General features: G+C 40.2%; 1 protein-coding gene across 1 annotated transcript in view; it reads left to right on the top strand.

The window, feature by feature from the left end:
• The window catches only part of kcnk6 (potassium channel, subfamily K, member 6), a 66883-nt gene extending 50061 nt beyond the window's left edge, over positions 1–16822 (top strand). The window contains exon 3 of the mRNA XM_034168669.1: positions 15860–16822. Coding sequence (XP_034024560.1) covers positions 15860–16086 — 227 coding nt within the window. The 3' untranslated portion in view covers positions 16087–16822. The remainder of the gene's footprint in view (positions 1–15859) is intronic.
• The last annotated feature ends 817 nt before the right edge of the window (positions 16823–17639 follow it).

Below are 17639 nucleotides of genomic sequence, written 5' to 3'. Positions count from 1 at the left end.
AAAAAATTCTGATGGAAAAAAAGCCCAACTCATTCCGCCATTTCCTAACAATGAAAATCCGACAAGGGGGTGGACCACTCACTCAAAGCCTACTCACAGGTGAATGATGCAACCGACAGGCGTGGAAAAACTCACGCATGCGCACGAGGGTTCAGGCTTGTCTGACGCAATCACACGTGATTCAAATCCATATGGTTTTTGAAAAAAAGTCGGATACTTTTCTAATAGACCTGGTACATAAATAAATACAGAAATAAGTGTTTCCTGTGAACACCTAGTGACTCTTACACCTCCATTTCATCCCTGTCTTATTTAAGTTTAATGACAGTTTGTTTCGGTCAAACCATATTTTCAGTGTGTTAATTTCTTCAGTGATTTCCTCCAGAACTATCTGCCAAACTAGAAAACTGCTGTATCCTAGTAAGAGCAGAATACTAGAATGAATTTGAATAAGGAAAGCTGTCCCCCCCCCCCCCCCCCCCCCCCCTTCACTAAATGGATGCTGCACTCACTCCAGTTTGTCTGGAATAGTCACAGGTTGCATTTCAAAGCTTCTAGAATTCAAACATTTTCGTGTAGGTGGTGTTGGGGGGGTAATTTTGGGTTTCAGCTCTTTGTTTTTCACCACTTTCATCCCTGAATATGTGAAATCATGATTCACTTTTGTGCGGATTAAAGTTAGTAACTGGGACTCCTGTCTTGTTGGGAGAAAGAAACGAGAATCGTCCTCCGTTCTGTTCACACAGCTCCAAACGCTGCGCGGCTCTCTGCCAAGTCAAGTTAGAATGATAGAATCCAGTCGGAATTAACTTCAAAGCAAAACACCATTTTATTTTTATTTATGTCCAGAGATCAAGGATACAGTGACCAATTTCATAGTTATTTACTTTAAGACTCAATGAAATACATAGAACCCTGCAAAGCCTACTTTTAGTACAAAATTCACAAGAGGTATCAATAAGGCAATCTATAAGGAATCGGATCGATAAGCAGAATCGATATGGCATTGATATCGACAACATCTTATCAGTACCCATCCCTAGATATAATGGGGTCAAAATAAATAAAACACTGCCATCTACTGCCGTCCAGATGCTCATACTGCTATGAACACTACTGGCCAGTAGATGGCAGTAGAGACCATGAAAACTTGCCAAAACAAATATTCCAGATAATTGGACGTTTAAGCTGCATGGAATTTAACCCTCTGGGGTCTGAGGGCATTTTTTGGACAGTTCACTCACATGGCATAAATGTTTTATTATTGCTGGTAACAGCTCTCCCTGCATCCTACAATCAAGTTGTCTTTTTTTTTTTTTTTTCCAGGACAACCTGAACTTTGTGTGTGTGCGTGCGTGCAACCCCTGGCAAAACTTATGGAGTCACCGGCCTCGAGGATGTTCATTCAGTTGTTTAATTTTGTAGAAAAAAAGCAGATCAGACATGACACAAAACTAAAGTCATTTCAAATGGCAACTTTCTGGCTTTAAGAAACACTATAAGAAATCAGGAAAAAAAAATTGTGGCAGTCAGTAACGGTTACTTTTTTAGACCAAGCAGAGGGAAAAAAATATGGAATCACTCAATTCTGAGGAAAAATTATGGAATCATGAAAAACAAAAGAACGCTCCACCACATCACTAGTATTTTGTTGCACCACCTCTGGCTTTTATAACAGCTTGCAGTCTCTGAGGCATGAACTTAATGAGTGACAAACAGTACTCTTTATCAATCTGGCTTCAACGTTCTCTGATTGCTGCTGCCAGATCAGCTTTGCAGGCTGGAGCCTTGTCATGGAGCATTTTCTTCAACTTCCACCAAAGATTTTCAATTGGATTAAGATCCGGACTATTTGCAAGCCGTGACATTGACCCTATGTGTCTTTTTGCAAGGAATGTTTTCACAGCTTTTGCTCTATGGCAAGATGCATTATCATCTTGAAAAGTGATTTCATCATCCCCAAACATCCTTTCAATTGATGGGATAAGAAAAGTGTCCAGCATATCAACATAAACTTGTGCATTTATTGATGATGTAATGACAGCCATCTCCCCAGTGCCTTTACCTGACATGCAGCCCCATATCATCAATGACTGTGGAAATTTACATGTTCTCTTCAGGCAGTCATCTTTATAAATCTCATTGGAATGGCACCAAACAAAAGTTCTAGCATCACCACCTTGCCCAATGCAGATTTGAGATTCATCACTGAATATGACTTTCATCCAGTCATCCACAGTCCACGATTGCTTTTCCTTAGCCCGTTGTAACCTTGTTTTTTTCTGTTTAGGTGTTGATGATGGCTTTCGTTTAGCTTTTCTGTACGTAAATCCCATTTCCTTTAGGCGGTTTCTTACAGTTCGGTCACAGACGTTGACTCCAAATCAAATCAGTTTTATGTATATAGCGCCAAATCACAACAAGCAGTTACCCCAAGGCACTTTATATAGTAAGCAAAGCCATACAATAAGTTTCCAGTTTCCAAACTCCAGTTTCCTCCCATTTGTTCCTCATTTGTTTTGTTATGCATTTTCGATTTTTGAGACATATTGCTTTGTTTTCTGTCTTGACGCTTTGATGTCTTCCTTGGTCTACCAGTATGTTTGCCTTTAACAACCTTCCCATGTTTGTATTTGGTCCAGAGTTTAGACACAGCTGACTGTGAACAATGAACATCTTTTGCAACATTGCGTGATGATTTACCCTCTTTTAAGAGTTTGATAATCCTCTCCTTTGTTTCAATTGACATCTCTCGTGTTGGAGCCATGATTCATGTCAGTCCACTTGGTGCAACAGCTCTCCAAGGTGTGATCACTCCTTTGTAGATGCAGACTAAGGAGCAGATCTGATTTGATGCAGGTGTTGGTTTTGGGGATGAAAATTTACAGGGTGATTCCATAATAATCCTCAGAATTGAGTGAGTCCATATTTTTTCCCCTCTGCTTGGTCTAAAAAAGTAACCGTTACTGACTGCCACAATTATTTTTCCTGATTTCTTATAGTGTTTCTTAAAGCCAGAAAGTTGCCATTTGAAATGACTTTAGTTTTGTCATGTCTGATCTTTTTTCTACAAAATTAAACAACTGAATGAACATCCTCAGAGGCCAGTGATTCCATAATTATTGCCAGGGGTTGTGTGTATATATGTATGTATGTATATGTGTGTGTGTGTGTGTATGAGAGGAAAAAAAGTAAAGCGGAAATAACTTTCTGCACGCATTTATGGCCTCTACTGGTGGTTGGCTCTCACTGTGGTATTGTATCACTTCCTGTTCCGGAGCACAGCTGTGTTTTGCTGTATCTGTTACCTGTTTAATCTGCGCAGTTAGATTGATCTAGTTAACTAGATAACGATTTGTTTCACAGTGTAATCTTCACGTGCCTTAACTAAAGCACTCCCTCTGCTGAATCACCTCTAAATTATTTACACATTATTCACTTTGTGTGTTTTTAGGAATCCGCTAGCTTAGCGCAGCTACTAGCTCTTAGCCGGTTTAGCATGGCGGCTTCTCCTGTCTCTCCCGCCCTTTTCTGCTCTGGGTGTGAAATGTTTAGTTATTCCTCGGCCTCCTTTAGCAGTAATGGTACTTGTAATAAGTGTAGCTTATTCGTAGATTTGGCGGCCAGGCTGGGCGAATTGGAGACTCGGCTCCGCACCATGGAAAATTCTACAGCTAGCCAGGCCCCTGTAGTCGGTGCAGACCAAGGTAGCTTAGCCGCCGTTAATTTCCCTCTGGCAGATCCCGAGCAGCCGGGAAAGCAGGCCGACTGGGTGACTGTGAAGAGGAAGCGTAGTCCTAAACAGAAGCCCCGTGTACACTGCCAACCCGTTCACATTTCTAACCATTTTTCCCCACTCGGCGACACACCTGCCGAGGATCAAACTCTGGTTATTGGCGACTCTGTTTTGAGAAATGTGAAGTTAGCGACACCAGCAACCATAGTCAATTGTCTTCCGGGGGCCGGAGCAGGCGACATCGAAGGAAATTTGAAACTGCTGGCTAAGGCTAAGCGTAAATTTGGTAAGATTGTAATTCACGTCGGCAGTAATGACACCCAGTTACGCCAATCGGAGGTCACTAAAATTAACATTGAATCGGTGTGTAACTTTGCAAAAACAATGTCGGACTCTGTAGTTTTCTCTGGGCCCCTCCCCAATCGGACCGGGAGTGACATGTTTAGCTGCATGTTCTCCTTGAATTGCTGGCTGTCTGAGTGGTGTCCACAAAAATGAGGTGGGCATCATAGATAATTGGCAAAGCTTCTGGGGAAAACCTGGTCTTGTTAGGAGAGACGGCATCCATCCCACTTTGGATGGAGCAGCTCTCATTTCTAGAAATCTGGCCAATTTTCTTAAATCCTCCAAACTGTGACTATCCAGGGTTGGGACCAGGAAGCAGAGTTGTAGTCTTACACACCTCTCTGCAGCTTCTCTCCCCCTGCCATCCCCTCATTACCCCATCCCTGTAGAGACGGTGCCTGCTCCCAGACCACCAATAATCAGCAAAAATCTATTTAAGCATAAAAATTCAAAAAGAAAAAGTATAGCACCTTCAACTGCACCACAGACTAAAACAGTTAAATGTGGTCTATTAAACATTAGGTCTCTCTCTTCTAAGTCCCTGTTAGTAAATGATATAATAATTGATCAACATATTGATTTATTCTGCCTTACAGAAACCTGGTTACAGCAGGATGAATATGTTAGCTTAAATGAGTCAACACCCCCGAGTCACACTGTCAGAATGCTCGTAGCACGGGCCGAGACGGAGGATTAGCAGCAGTCTTCCATTCCAGCTTATTAATTAATCAAAAACCCAGACAGCGCTTTAATTCATTTGAAAGCTTGACTCTTAATCTTGTCCATCCAAATTGGAAGTCCCAAAAACCAGTTTTATTTGTTATTATCTATCGTCCACCTGGTCGTTACTGTGAGTTTCTCTGTGAATTTTCAGAACTTTTGTCTGACTTAGTGCTTAGCTCAGATAAGATAATTATAGTGGGCGATTTTAACATCCACACAGATGCTGAGAATGACAGCCTCAACACTGCATTTAATCTATTATTAGACTCAATTGGCTTTGCTCAAAATGTAAATGAGTCCACCCACCACTTTAATCATATCTTAGATCTTGTTCTGATTATGGTATGGAAATAGAAGACTTAACAGTATTCCCTGAAAACTCCTTTCTGTCTGATCATTTCTTAATAACATTTACATTTACTCTGATGGACTACCCAGCAGTGGGGAATAATCTTCATTACACTAGAAGTCTTTCAGAAAGCACTGTAACTAGGTTTAAGGATATGATTCCTTCTTTATGTTCTCTAATGCCATATACCAACACAGTGCAGAGTAGCTACCTAAACTCTGTAAGTGAGATAGAGTATCTCGTCAGTAGTTTTACATCCTCATTGAAGACAACTTTGGATGCTGTAGCTCCTCTGAAAAAGAGAGCTTTAAATCAGAAGTGCCTGACTCTGTGGTATAACTCTCAAACTCGCAGCTTAAAGCAGATAACCTGTAAGTTGGAGAGGAAATGGTGTCTCACTAATTTAGAAGATCTTCACTTAGCCTGGAAAAAGAGTCTGTTGCTCTATAAAAAAGCCCTCCGTAAAGCTAGGACATCTTACTACTCATCACTAATTGAAGAAAATAAGAACCCCAGGTTTCTTTTCAGCACTGTAGCCAGGCTGACAAAGCGTCAGAGCTCTATTGAGCCGAATATTCCTTTAACTTTAACTAGTAATGACTTCATGAGTTTCTTTGCTAATAAAATTTTAACTATTAGAGAAAAAAATTACTCATAACCATCCCAAAGACCTATCGTTATCTTTGGCTGATGCTGGTATTTGGTTACTCTTTCTCTCAGATTCTTCTATCTGAGTTATTTTCATTAGTCACTTCATCCAAACCATCAACATGTCTATTAGACCCCATTCCTACCAGGCTGCTCAAGGAAGCCCTACCATTATTTAATGCTTCGATCTTAAATATGATCAATCTATCTTTATTAGTTGGCTATGTACCACTGGCTTTTAAGGTGGCAGTAATTAAACCATTACTTAAAAAGCCATCACTTGACCCAGCTATCTTAGCTAATTATAGGCCAATCTCCAACCTTCCTTTTCTCTCAAAAATTCTTGAAAGGGTAGTTGTAAAACAGCTAACTGATCATCTGCAGAGGAATGGTCTATTTGAAGAGTTTCAGTCAGGTTTTAGAATTCATTATAGTACAGAAACAGCATTAGTGAAGGTTACAAATGATCTTCTTATGGCCTCAGACAGTGGACTCATCTCTGTGCTTGTTCTGTTAGACCTCAGTGCTGCTGTTGATACTGTTGACCATAAAATTTTATTACAGAGATTAGAGCATGCCATAGGTATTAAAGGCACTGCACTGCGGTGGTTTGATTCATATTTATCTAATAGATTACAATTTGTTCATGTAAATGGGGAATCTTCACAGACTAAGGTTAATTATGGAGTTCCACAAGGTTCTGTGCTAGGACCAATTTTATTCACTTTATACATGCTTCCCTTAGGCAGTATTAGACGGCGTTGCTTAAATTTTCATTGTTACGCAGATGATACCCAGCTTTATCTATCCATGAAGCCAGAGGACACATACCAATTAGCTAAACTGCAGGATTGTCTTACAGACATAAAGACATGGATGACCTCTAATTTCCTGCTTTTAAACTCAGATAAAACTGAAGTTATTGTACTTGGCCCCACAATTCTTAGAAACATGGTGTCTAACCAGATCCTTACTCTGGATGGCATTACCCTGACCTCTAGTAATACTGTGAGAAATCTTGGAGTCATATTTGATCAGGATATGTCATTCAATGCGCATATTAAACAAATATGTAGGACTGCTTTTTTGCATTTACGCAATATCTCTAAAATTAGAAAGGTCTTGTCTCAGAGTGATGCTGAAAAACTAATTCATGCATTTATTTCCTCTAGGCTGGACTACTGTAATTCATTATTATCAGGTTGTCCTAAAAGTTCCCTGAAAAGCCTTCAGTTAATTCAAAATGCTGCAGCTAGAGTACTAACGGGGACTAGGAGAGAGCATATCTCACCCATATTGGCCTCTCTTCATTGGCTTCCTGTTAATTCTAGAATAGAATTTAAAATTCTTCTTCTTACTTATAAGGTTTTGAATAATCAGGTCCCATCTTATCTTAGGGACCTCTTAGTACCATATCACCCCAATAGAGCGCTTCGCTCTCAGACTGCAGGCTTACTTGTAGTTCCTAGGGTTTGTAAGAGTAGAATGGGAGGCAGAGCCTTCAGCTTTCAGGCTCCTCTCCTCTGGAACCAGCTCCCAATTCAGATCAGGGAGACAGACACCCTCTCTACTTTTAAGATTAGGCTTAAAACTTTCCTTTTTGCTAAAGCTTATAGTTAGGGCTGGATCAGGTGACCCTGAACCATCCCTTAGTTATGCTGCTATAGACGTAGACTGCTGGGGGGTTCCCATGATGCACTGAGTGTTTCTTTCTCTTTTTGCTCTGTATGCACCACTCTGCATTTAATCATTAGTGATTGATCTCTGCTCCCCTCCACAGCATGTCTTTTTTGCTGGTTCTCTCCCTCAGCCCCAACCAGTCCCAGCAGAAGACTGCCCCTCCCTGAGCCTGGTTCTGCTGGTTTCTTCCTGTTAAAAGGGAGTTTTTCCTTCCCACTGTCGCCAAGTGCTTGCTCACAGGGGGTCGTTTTGACCGTTGGGGTTTTTACGTAATTATTGTATGGCCTTGCCTTACAAAATAAAGCATCTTGGGGCAATTGTTTGTTGTGATTTGGTGCTATATAAATAAAATTGATTGATTGATTTATTCAAAACACACAGCAAACTATGATAAACAACTGCTTTGACACTTTATAAAGGTAATTTGAGGTCTTGTGTGAAAGACTGTAAAACAAAAAGGTTCAAACAATAAACACAAATGCACATTTTGAACAATATATACAAAATGGTCTGTGTTTTGTTGTCATTGATATGGTAAACAGTGCTTTATGCTGAGAAAGCAAGAGTTATCCAATAACATTCACATGCAAACTAGTGGAGCAATCCTGATACTTAGACACTTTGTTTGAGCACGTGAGATTGTAATCAGAGGCTCTCCGTCTGCTTTCACTGATCGCTGTGCGTAATGGCGCACTGGATGTACTTATTGGAGCACACAGGGCGCTATTCATACGGGCCAACTAGTAACATATCACTCCTGAAAATGATCTTTGGCTTTTCACGTGAGGTAAATCTGCCCTACAAATGGATTTTGGAAAACCATGTGACAGTGAACCAATTCTGATTGGACACTCACATTGCGCACGTCATCACACAGCTTCTTTGAGGTGTACAAAGATGGACAATGGCTGGCTCGAAAGTCCGGAGTTAACTTTTCATCATAAAATAAGTTTCTATCTCATCATTAGTTATTTATAATTTAGTAAAGCTTGGTCTTAGCCGTCGTATACGACGGCGTCTGCCCCAGAGGGTTAATCAATGCAAACTGAATTTCAGACATATTGTGTATATATTACTCTTGAACAAGATTCTCCTGAAACCAGCTCTCCTCTGTTTGCAGAGGATAGAACTGTACTTCTACTACAAAACATTTAACAGGTAGGCACTCAAATCTTTAATTTCAGCCTTCATAAATGTTTGTAACTGTTAAGCTTTGTTCACCACACCTACAAAAATGTTAGCGGTCCAAAATCTAATCCTTTAATAAAAACATTAGCTTCGATGATTAGTGGAACTGTGCCTACCACTGTCTGTCATCAACCACTTCTGCAGTGGCTGTTCTTGAAGCTTGAACCAATGAAGCAGTACTCCAACCCACTGCTTCATGGGTTCATTGCTTCACTGCTTTTCAGAAGCAACAAGTCCGCTTCGTCACCCCTCTCAAAGCCATTTAAAAATGTCAATCATGTCACTTTTGTCCGGATTAAAGTCACTAACTGGGACTCTTGTGGTGTTGCAGGCAAGAAACGAGAATTGTCCTCCGTTCTGTTCACACATCTCCAAACGCTGCACGGCTCTCTGCCGTGTCAGAGTCCGCCTGGAATTAATAACTTTAAAGTGAATCAGTTTAACTCAAATGACACCTCTTTCCAAATGTTGTAACACAGACAACAATCTGCAACAGACTAAAATGTTTTTTCCTCCCAGGTATGGAGGTATGGAGTGAGTTGTGCCATTAATGTCTGAAAGGAAATGCTTTTGAGGAAATCTACAGCTTTTGTTTTTATGTCCAGAGATCAAGAATCCAGTGGCCAATTTCATATTTATGTACTTTAAGACTCAAATATTGTTGACATAGAAAACCTGTAAAGCCTACTTTTAGTACACAGAAAATTCACAAGAGGTATCGATAAGGGAATCGATAAAGAATCAGATCGATAAGCGGAATCTATAATGGCATCGATATTGAGAAAATCTTATAACTCCTATCCTATATACTCCTATCCTTTATTTATGTTGGTGTGTTAGTTATGCCAAAGAGGTTTAAAAACACACATGTTAAAAGGTTTAAAATATGGCAAAAGATGAAAATAAAATAGAAAGATATGGCAAAAGATGATAATAAAATAGAAAGCTCTAAGAACACATTTAAAATGTTTGGAAAAAGGTGTGTGAAAGAATAGAAAGTTCTTTGTGAACATTTTAAACATGTTTGTAAAGGCTGTAAAATGTGTAAATAGACAGTTCCTTAAACACACAATGTTTTAATGTGTAAAAGAATAAAAAACACACAGATGTTGAAATTGTGTCGTGGTGGGTGGCGCAGCTATTTATTTGTTCTGAGGGGGGCTCACTCTCCCACTCGTTGAAATTTGTACTCCCCCCAACATTTCTATGCCCCCTTAGGAGACCGTGCTCCTTCGGCGCTTGCCCGTCCACTCACAGAAAATGTTCAGTCAAAAAATTTTTCAGTTGCTTGCACACATGACTATGAAAGCAGATTTGTTACATTGATACAATACACTGTTTCCATTTTGCCCCGCAGCTATTGGTAATTTTGCTCCTTGGATTCTCAGTCGGCTCTACTTGAGTGTTGCCATCTGTGTGAAGTAGGCTACATTGCACTGACTGCCAACAACAGAGCCTCAATACAATAATTTGCAATGTTTGGGGTGTGTGTCTGTGGGGGGGCACTTTTCATGATCATGATGAACGTGCCGTTTAACATTGGTGAATCGTCTGAAGTTCGATCTGGCATTAAGACCAACATTCTTATTCAAGGTGTAACCTGCCCCACAGAAATCTCTGACAGCCCTTCTTGCTTGATCATTAATGGGTAAGCTGCAGTCACTTGGAGAACCAAGCAAGGCAAATGCATAGATGAATTTGAAGTTAATTTTCCAGAAAAGACAGGCTTACAGCTGAATTGTTACCTTGGATTGGTACAGAGAGTTTTCAAAGTTGGAACAAGGGTCAAACGAACAAAGAAATCAAGGCCAGTTTGTCTGAAGATGGGGATGCGCCACTCCCCAACATGGATGTTCTTACATCAACTGAAAACGAGGCAGAGCTTTCTTAGTTCCTGTCAAGTGCTCCCATAGCCATGGTGTCCCATGGAAAAGTGGTTGTTGTTAGAGCTTTTGCTTCTGAAACAGAAGTCCAGAGTTCAGGCCCTGAAATGGACACAACACTGCAGAGAGCAATCATGAGGTGGGTTCTAGAATGATTCTACACTGCCTTCAAGCAGATTATCATTATTTAAACATTGTGTTTGTAGCTTGTGACACAGATGTCTTGGTGTTGGTCGCCATCTTCGGTAGAATGTCTTGCACTAAGCTTTGGGTGAAAGCAGGAGACTGAAGTATGTTCTGTGTGTGACATGAGGATACTTGGACTTGCTGATAATCTGACATACTACTACCTGCATTTCAGTGTAACAGGATGCGACAGTCCTTTTTTCTCAGGAAACTCAAACAAAACAGAGTGGGATATCATCAAATCAATTTTATTTATATAGCGCCAAATCACAACAAACAGTTGCCCCAAGGCGCTTTATATTGTAAGGCAAAGCCATACAATAATTACGGAAAAACCCCATCTGTCAAAACGACCCCCTGTGAGCAAGCACTTGGCGACAGTGGGAAGGAAAAACTCCCTTTTAACAGGAAGAAACCTCCAGCAGAGGGGCAGTCTTCTGCTGGGACTGGTTGGGGCTGAGGGCAGAGAATCAGGCAAAACACATGCTGTGGAAGAGAGCAATCACTGATTAAATGCAGAGTGGTGCATACAGAGCAAAAAGAGAAAGAAACACTCAGTGCATTATGGGAACCACCCAGCAGTCTAAGTCTATAGCAGCATAACTAAGGGATGGTTCAGGGTCACCTGATCCAGCCCTAACTACAACCCCTGGCAAAAATTATGGAATCACCGGCCTCGGAGGATGTTCATTCAGTTGTTTAATTTTGTAGAAAAAAAGCAGATCAGACATGACACAAAACTAAAGTCATTTCAGATGGCAACTTTCTGCCTTTAAGAAACACTATAAGAAATCAAGAAAAAAGATTGGCAGTCAGTAATGGTTACTTTTTAGACCAAGCAGAGGAAAAAAATATGGAATCACCCTGTAAATTTTCATCCCCAAAACTAACACCTGCATCATATCAGATCTGCTCGTCAGGCCGGTGATTCCGTAATTTTTGCCAGGGGTTGTATAAGCTTTAGCAAAAAGTTTTAAGCCTAATCTTAAAAGTAGAGAGGGTGTCTGTCTCCCTGATCCGAATTGGGAGCTGGTTCCAGAGGAGAGGAGCCTGAAAGCTGAAGGCTCTGCCTCCCATTCTACTCTTACAAACCCTAGGAACTACAAGTAAGCCTGCAGTCTGAGAGCGAAGTGCTCTATTGGGGTGATATGGTACTATGAGGTCCCTAAAATAAGATGGGACCTGATTATTCAAAACCTTATAAGTAAGAAGAATTTTAAATTCTATTCTAGAATTAACAGGAAGCCAATGAAGAGAGGCCAATATGGGTGAGATATGCTCTCTCCTTCTAGTCCCCGTCAGTACTCTAGCTGCAGCATTTTGAATTAACTGAAGGCTTTTCAGGGAACTTTTAGGACAACCTGATAATAATGAATTACAATAGTCCAGCCTAGAGGAAATAAATGCATGAATTAGTTTATCAGCATCACTCTGAGACAAGACCTTTCTAATTTTAGAGATATTGCACAAATGCAAAAAAGCAGTCCTACATATTTGTTTAATATGCGCATTGAATGACATATCCTGATCAAAAATGACTCCAAGATTTCTCACAGTATTACTAGAGGTCAGGGTAATGCCATCCAGAGTAAGGATCTGGTTAGACACCATGTTTCTAAGATTTGTGGGGCCAAGTACAATAACTTCAGTTTTATCTGAGTTTAAAAGCAGGAAATTAGAGGTCATCCATGTCTTTGTAAGACAATCCTGCAGTTTAGCTAATTGGTGTGTGTCCTCTGGCTTCATGGATAGGTAAAGCTGGGTATCATCTGCGTAACACTGAAAATTTAAGCAATGCTGTCTAATAATACTGCCTAAGGGAAGCATGTATAAAGTGAATAAAATTGGTCCTAGCACAGAACCTTGTAGAACTCCATAATTAACCTTAGTCTGTGAAGAAGATTCCCCATTTACATGAACAAATTGTAATCTATTAGATAAATATGATTCAAACCAGCGCAGTGCCTTTAATACCTATGGCATGCTCTAATCTCTGTAATAAAATTTTATGGTCAACAGTATCAAAAGCAGCACTGAGGTCTAACAGAACAAGCACAGAGATGAGTCCACTGTCTGAGGCCAGAAGATCATTTGTAACCTTCACTAATGCTGTTTCTGTACTATGATGAATTCTAAAACCTGACTGAAACTCTTCAAATAGACCATTCCTCTGCAGATGATCAGTTAGCTGTTTTACAACTACCCTTTCAAGAATTTTTGAGAGAAAAGGAAGGTTGGAGATTGGCCTATAATTAGCTAAGATAGCTGGGTCAAGTAATGGCTTTTTAAGTAATGGTTTAATTACTGCCACCTTAAAAGCCTGTGGTACATAGCCAACTAATAAAGACAGATTGATCATATTTAAGATCGAAGCATTAATTAATGGTAGGGCTTCCTTTAGCAGCCTGGTAGGAATGGGGTGTAATAGACATGTTGATGGTTTGGACTAATGAAAATAACTCCGACAGAACAATCGGAGAGAGAGTCTAACCAAATACCGGCATCACTGAAAGCAGCCAAAGAGAACGATACGTCTTTGGGATGGTTGAGTAATTTTTTCTCTAATAGTTAAAATTTTATTAGCAAAGAAAGTCATGAAGTCATTACTAGTTAATGGAATACTCGGCTCAATAGAGCTCTGACTCTTTGTCAGCCTGGCTACAGTGCTGAAAAGAAACCTGGGGTTGTTCTTATTTTCTTCAATTAGTGATGAGTTTAGGTAGCTACTCTGCACTGTGTTGGTATATGGCATTGGAGAACATAAAGAAGGAATCATCCTTAAACCTAGTTACAGCACTTTCTGAAAGACTTCTACTGTAACGAAACTTATTCCCCACTGCTGGTTAGTCCATCAGAGTAAATGTAAATGTTACTAAGAAATGATCAGACAGAAGGGGGTTTTCAGGGAATACTGTTAAGTCTTCAATTTCCATACCATAAGTCAGAACAAAATCTAAGATATGATTAAAGTGGTGGGTGGACTCATTTACATTTTGAGCAAAGCCAATTGAGTCTAATAATAGATTAAATGCAGTGTTGAGGCTGTCATTCTCAGCATCTGTGTGGATGTTAAAATCGCCCACTATAATTATCTTATCTGAGCTAAGCACTAAATCAGACAAAAGGTCCGAAAATTCACAGAGAAACTCACAGTAATGTCCAGGTGGACGATGGATAACAGCAACTAAAACTGGTTTTTGGGACTTCCAGTTTGGATGGACAAGACTAAGAGACAAGCTTTCAAATGAATTAAAGCTCTGTCTGGGTTTTTGATTAATAAGCTGGAATGGAAGATTGCTGCTAATCCTCCGCCTCGGCCCGTGCTATGAGCGTTCTGGCAGTTAGTGTGACTTGGGGGTGTTGACTCATTTAAACTAACATATTCATCCTGCTGTAACCAGGTTTCTGTAAGACAGAATAAATCAATATGTTGATCAATTATTATATCATTTACTAACAGGGACTTCGAAGAGAGAGATCTAATGTTTAATAGACCACATTTGACTGTTTTAGTCTGTGGTGCAGTTGAAGGTGCTATATTATTTTTTCTCTTTGAATTTTTATGCTTAAATAGATTTTTGCTGGTTATTGGTGGTCTGGGTCCAAGGTGCGGAGCCGAGTCTCCAATTCGCCTGTCCTCCAAAGCTACGAATAAGCTACACTTATTACAAGTACCATTACTGCTAAAGGAGGCCGAGGAATAACTAAACATTTCACACCCAGAGCAGAAAAGTGCGGGAGAGACAGGAGAAGCCGCCATGCTAAACCGGCTAAGAGCTAGTAGCTGCGCTAAGCTAGCGGATTCCTAAAAACACACAAAGTGAATAATGTGTAAATAATTGAGGTGATTCAGCAGAGTGAGTGCTTTAGTTAAGGCGCGTGAAGATTACACTGAAACAAATTATCTAGTTAACTAGATCAATCTAACTGCGCAGATTAAACAGCTAACAGATACAGAAAAACACCGCTGTGCTCCGGAACAGGAAGTGATACAATACCGCAGTGAGAGCCAACCACCAGTAGAGGCCATAAATGCGTGCGGAAAATTATTATTATTAATTATTTAGACTCATGAATGGTAAATTGTCACCAGTTCTTAAATTCCACAGGGATGCAGTATAGTACTAATAAGTTGCTGTTGTCTCAAGTGGGAGAGCCAGTTGTGCACAGATGTCTGCAAGTGAAATGCCGAAACAGGGAGATGTGAAGTAGACATTAGCAGGTCAGGTGGGGGAGGTTCCAATTGGCCCCAATTGGTCAAACAGATTACAGCAGCATCTGATTGAGAGGTAAGAACACTTATGATGCAAACTGTTCTAACAGTCAACCATAAGTTTACTTTACACCTGGATGACCTTTGACCTTAATTAGGAGGCTAATTGGTCAAACTGTGAAATACAAAAATTGAGAATACTCTTTAAGAATTGTGTATAGGAGTCAAAGAATTTAACTTGAGGCATTTAAAACTATAAATGCAAGTGAAATGAAACAGTAATGTTAAACTAAAAGTTGCTCTAATGCAGTTATTCACAAATAAAGCATTTTTTTCTTCTTTTTCCTTTTTCTCACATTTTGCAAACCTTTTGGTTGCTACTATACAAATATTGTATGTAAAATAAGTTGCATATCTGGATAGAGCGTGTCAAAACGCTTCTTGAAAAAATTTTGAATTTTGCACTCGTTGACCTTAATTAGTGACCCATTTAGGCATTTTTGGGCTCACAGGTAAATGGATTCATGTTCAGCATTAAAAAACTACCCCAGAAAAAATTTGTCTGCTTTCCCCAAAAATGCTTCTTGAATTCACATTTTCCATAAATAGGAGTCTACAAAATCCAGTGAAGTGAGAACTGTGTGATTAAACTATGAATGCTTCAGGACTCGAACATGTCCACAGAGCGCTCTAGTCTCCAGACTGAAACAGATTAAATGTAATTATTCTTGACCTTCACCTTTTTGACCAGTCTGTTCCAAACAGGAGTAATTTGGTGACTAAACACAGTAAGTCCCAAGTACACAAGTACAGTGTTGAGCCGTACAGGGGTGTGTGTGTGTGGTCCAATAGTTTGTCTGTGCATTAGTGATGGAGGACGTTGATCTGACCTCTGCCTGTCCTTCCAGTTTACCTGTTTTTGGGTCTGATGATGATGTACCTCCTGCTGCGCTCCTTCCACAAGATGTCTGACCTGCACGGCCTGACGTCCTTCCTGCAGCTTCCGCACTGTGAGGACACAGAGCTGGATGAGGACAGGAAGGCCATCGTGGATGACCAGACACCACCACCTGTGACTGAAACGCCTTTGAACAACCACCTGCAGCCGACATACAACAGCATCAGTAAAGGCTGAAGCTCTGCGTGTCATAAAGACCACCTGTGGTGCGCGGAGTCTGAAACAGTTCCACAGCTCTGTTTGAAACATCCAGTTCAGGATTTTGATGTTTGAGTTTCTGTAACAAATGCGGAAGTGTTGAGCTTTTTCTGGAAATGAACAAACTAGGTCACAGGTGAAGTTGGTTCCTAAACACGGGTGTGACTGCTGCTGTTAGAACCTCGTGGCCTCCCAGAACCAGTTCACACCACACGGTCTGGGTTTGATGGTTTCACACATTTGTTGGCTCAGGTGTCACAAACAGACCAGCTGCTCATCACTTTCTTGTTCTGTGGGTTTCATAGGTGCACACGTGTTCAGAGAACATCCAACCGTGGCAGGACGCTGACACAGGTTTGTGGTTTGGTGTGAATTTAACAGGTGAAACCATCAGTGTGTTCTCGGTCAGTCAATTTCACAAGAAGCTGTTTAGTTCATGTCAGTTTTAAATGATCCGGTGCTGCTCTCTGCTGTTTACTTGAGTATAGTGCACCTCCAAAAATTAAGATGAGTTTTAATGTCATTACTGAGACTATAACTGGTTTCACTGATTAAAATTAAAGGTAAATCTGATGTTGTTACTCTTGTACTTAAATGTGACATTTTGTGGAACTGAGTAAATGTTGTGATGCTGTAACACTGTGTTCTGTCCAAGTTTTCATGTTTAAATGAGTTATAAACTACTAGGAAAATGTTTGAAAGTGTTTCCCAACACTTAGTGGCCTGGTACCAAATGTCTCCTGTAGCATCAGAACTGTTTTCCACAACACTCTCATTCTGGCTCATCCTGCAGCTCCAGACTTTTATTTATTTATTTATTTATTTCCTTTGGTTTTTCTTCTCACTTACAAGGAGGAGAAACTTGTAAAGTGCACAACATAAATCATCATCAGAACTAAGCATTCCTCCTTAAAACCCTGTTAACGAATTTGAATCACATTTTACAAAAATTGGAGCAACTTCAACTTTTGACCCCTGTACAAACTGAAACTGACCTTGGTCACTGTTCTTGCTGCTTTTACCTCGTAACTCCATAACATTCAGTCAGATTGTCCCAGCTATACCTTTTTGGAATATTTATCGTATACTTTTCAATACGACTGGAGCATTTCTAAATTTAGATCCTTGTAATTCTTCAGTTAACCCCTACCTGACTGCCTAGTGAAAATTCAAGTGGAGACCCTGCCTTTTCAAAACTATAACATCTAAGGTGTATTTGTGCCAAATTTGATACTTGCATCACCATATGAAAGGTCCCGAGGAAGGCACCCAGGGGACATCCTTACAGCTGACAACCACCTCAGCTGTCTTAGTCCATGGGCCAAGCATGTTTTTGGTACCACTGAAGGTGACCAAATGACATTTAAAATCACAGGGTGCTGTTTTAACCCCATAACAGTTCATCATAGATAGTCCAATTGATACCTTTTTGGAATTATGATCAGATAATGTGATATAGTTTTCAACATGAAGGGAGTATTTTTGGGTGATTCTTTAACTACGGGCACTATTGGCCTTGTAAATGTAATTTC

Source organism: Thalassophryne amazonica, chromosome 4 (assembly GCF_902500255.1).
Source record: "Thalassophryne amazonica chromosome 4, fThaAma1.1, whole genome shotgun sequence".
In the NCBI taxonomy this organism is placed as follows: Eukaryota; Metazoa; Chordata; class Actinopteri; order Batrachoidiformes; family Batrachoididae; genus Thalassophryne; species Thalassophryne amazonica.
This window is presented reverse-complemented; position numbering and strand designations above follow the sequence as displayed.